Source organism: Apis dorsata, unplaced genomic scaffold (genome assembly GCF_000469605.1).
Source record: "Apis dorsata unplaced genomic scaffold, Apis dorsata 1.3 scaffold_397, whole genome shotgun sequence".
Taxonomy (NCBI): Eukaryota; Metazoa; Arthropoda; class Insecta; order Hymenoptera; family Apidae; genus Apis; species Apis dorsata.
This window is the reverse complement of record NW_006263656.1, coordinates 1,042,390-1,043,490: the sequence shown is the minus strand read 5'-3', so window position 1 is coordinate 1,043,490 and position 1,101 is coordinate 1,042,390. Positions and strand designations below refer to the sequence as shown.

At 35.4% G+C, this 1,101-nt stretch overlaps 1 protein-coding gene across 1 annotated transcript in view; it reads right to left on the bottom strand.

Annotated features, from left to right (window-relative positions):
• The window catches only part of LOC102674499 (voltage-dependent calcium channel gamma-5 subunit), a 22,507-nt gene that overhangs the window by 8,819 nt on the left and 12,587 nt on the right, over positions 1 to 1,101 (bottom strand). Inside the window, exon 2 of the mRNA XM_006619190.2 lies at positions 909 to 914. Within this exon, the coding sequence (XP_006619253.1) occupies positions 909 to 914 (6 nt within the window). The remainder of the gene's footprint in view (positions 1 to 908; positions 915 to 1,101) is intronic.

The window sequence follows — 1,101 nt, the reverse complement described above, 5'->3', positions numbered from 1 at the left end:
AAAAAAAAAAAAAAAAAAAAAAAAGAAAAGAAAGGAAAAAAGAAAAAAAGGAAAAAAAGAACGGAAGAAAGTGACAAGCAGGTTGCTTGCGCGAGTTTGTTTCTGTGTGGGCGGGTTTGATGGAGGGGGAGGGGGAGAGGGGGAAATTGTTCGATGGCAAGGTAAATTCGCTCTCCGTTTTTAGTTACGCGTTCAACGTTCCATGTCCGGTGTGCACACGGCGTGTTCCGGGTTCCAGCTTTATAGCTCTCGTATTTTATGTTTCATTGTCGCGAGAACACAGCTGGTCGTTAGTAATGTTACATTGCGTTGCTGGTTTTTTCTTTCTTTCTTTCTTTCTTTTTTTTTTTATCGAATGTTGGAAAACGCGCGAATTAGACTTAGACTTAGATTCTGCGTGAAATCTCGGGGATCAAGGATTCGCATTCTTGTACTTTTTTATTACGAACTTTTCATATTTCGTTGTCGAATGTGCATGCATTCAGATCGATTTTTATATTATTGCTCGTTGTACCTCGTGTAACGAGTGAATTGAGATAATTCATAGAAGGAAGCAGAAAATAGAAATTCGTTTAATATAATTTCGAATGTGTGTATTCACAGATAGATCTATCTATGATAAATAATTGCAATCCGTGACAGATGGTTGCAATCTCTCGTAAATTGTTAAGCACGAGATTTGTTTGTGATTCTTGATACTCTAATGGCGCAATATTTTAGCTCTAAATTGATTTGATAGGATATAATAACACGATATTGTTATTATTTCCCAGCGTTTGTTACCACATGTTATTTTAAATCGTTCCCATCTTGCTATTGGAAGGCTGGTTTTATTTATTTCATTTATATCTGTTTTTACGGAGAACAATAACGGGTAATATCTTTATCCCGTGTATGAAATGATTTACACGGGAAACGTGATCTTTTTGAATAGACGTTCATTAAAACTTTCACTGGATGAGATATTATTTCCACCGTTAATTAAACCAACTAAATCCAATTGGATGAATACCGTAATTCGACGTGGATCGATGGTGTTCAATCATTTTCTCTCAGCCTGTTTTCATTCATATATTATTATTTTTAGACTTGAATCCGTAT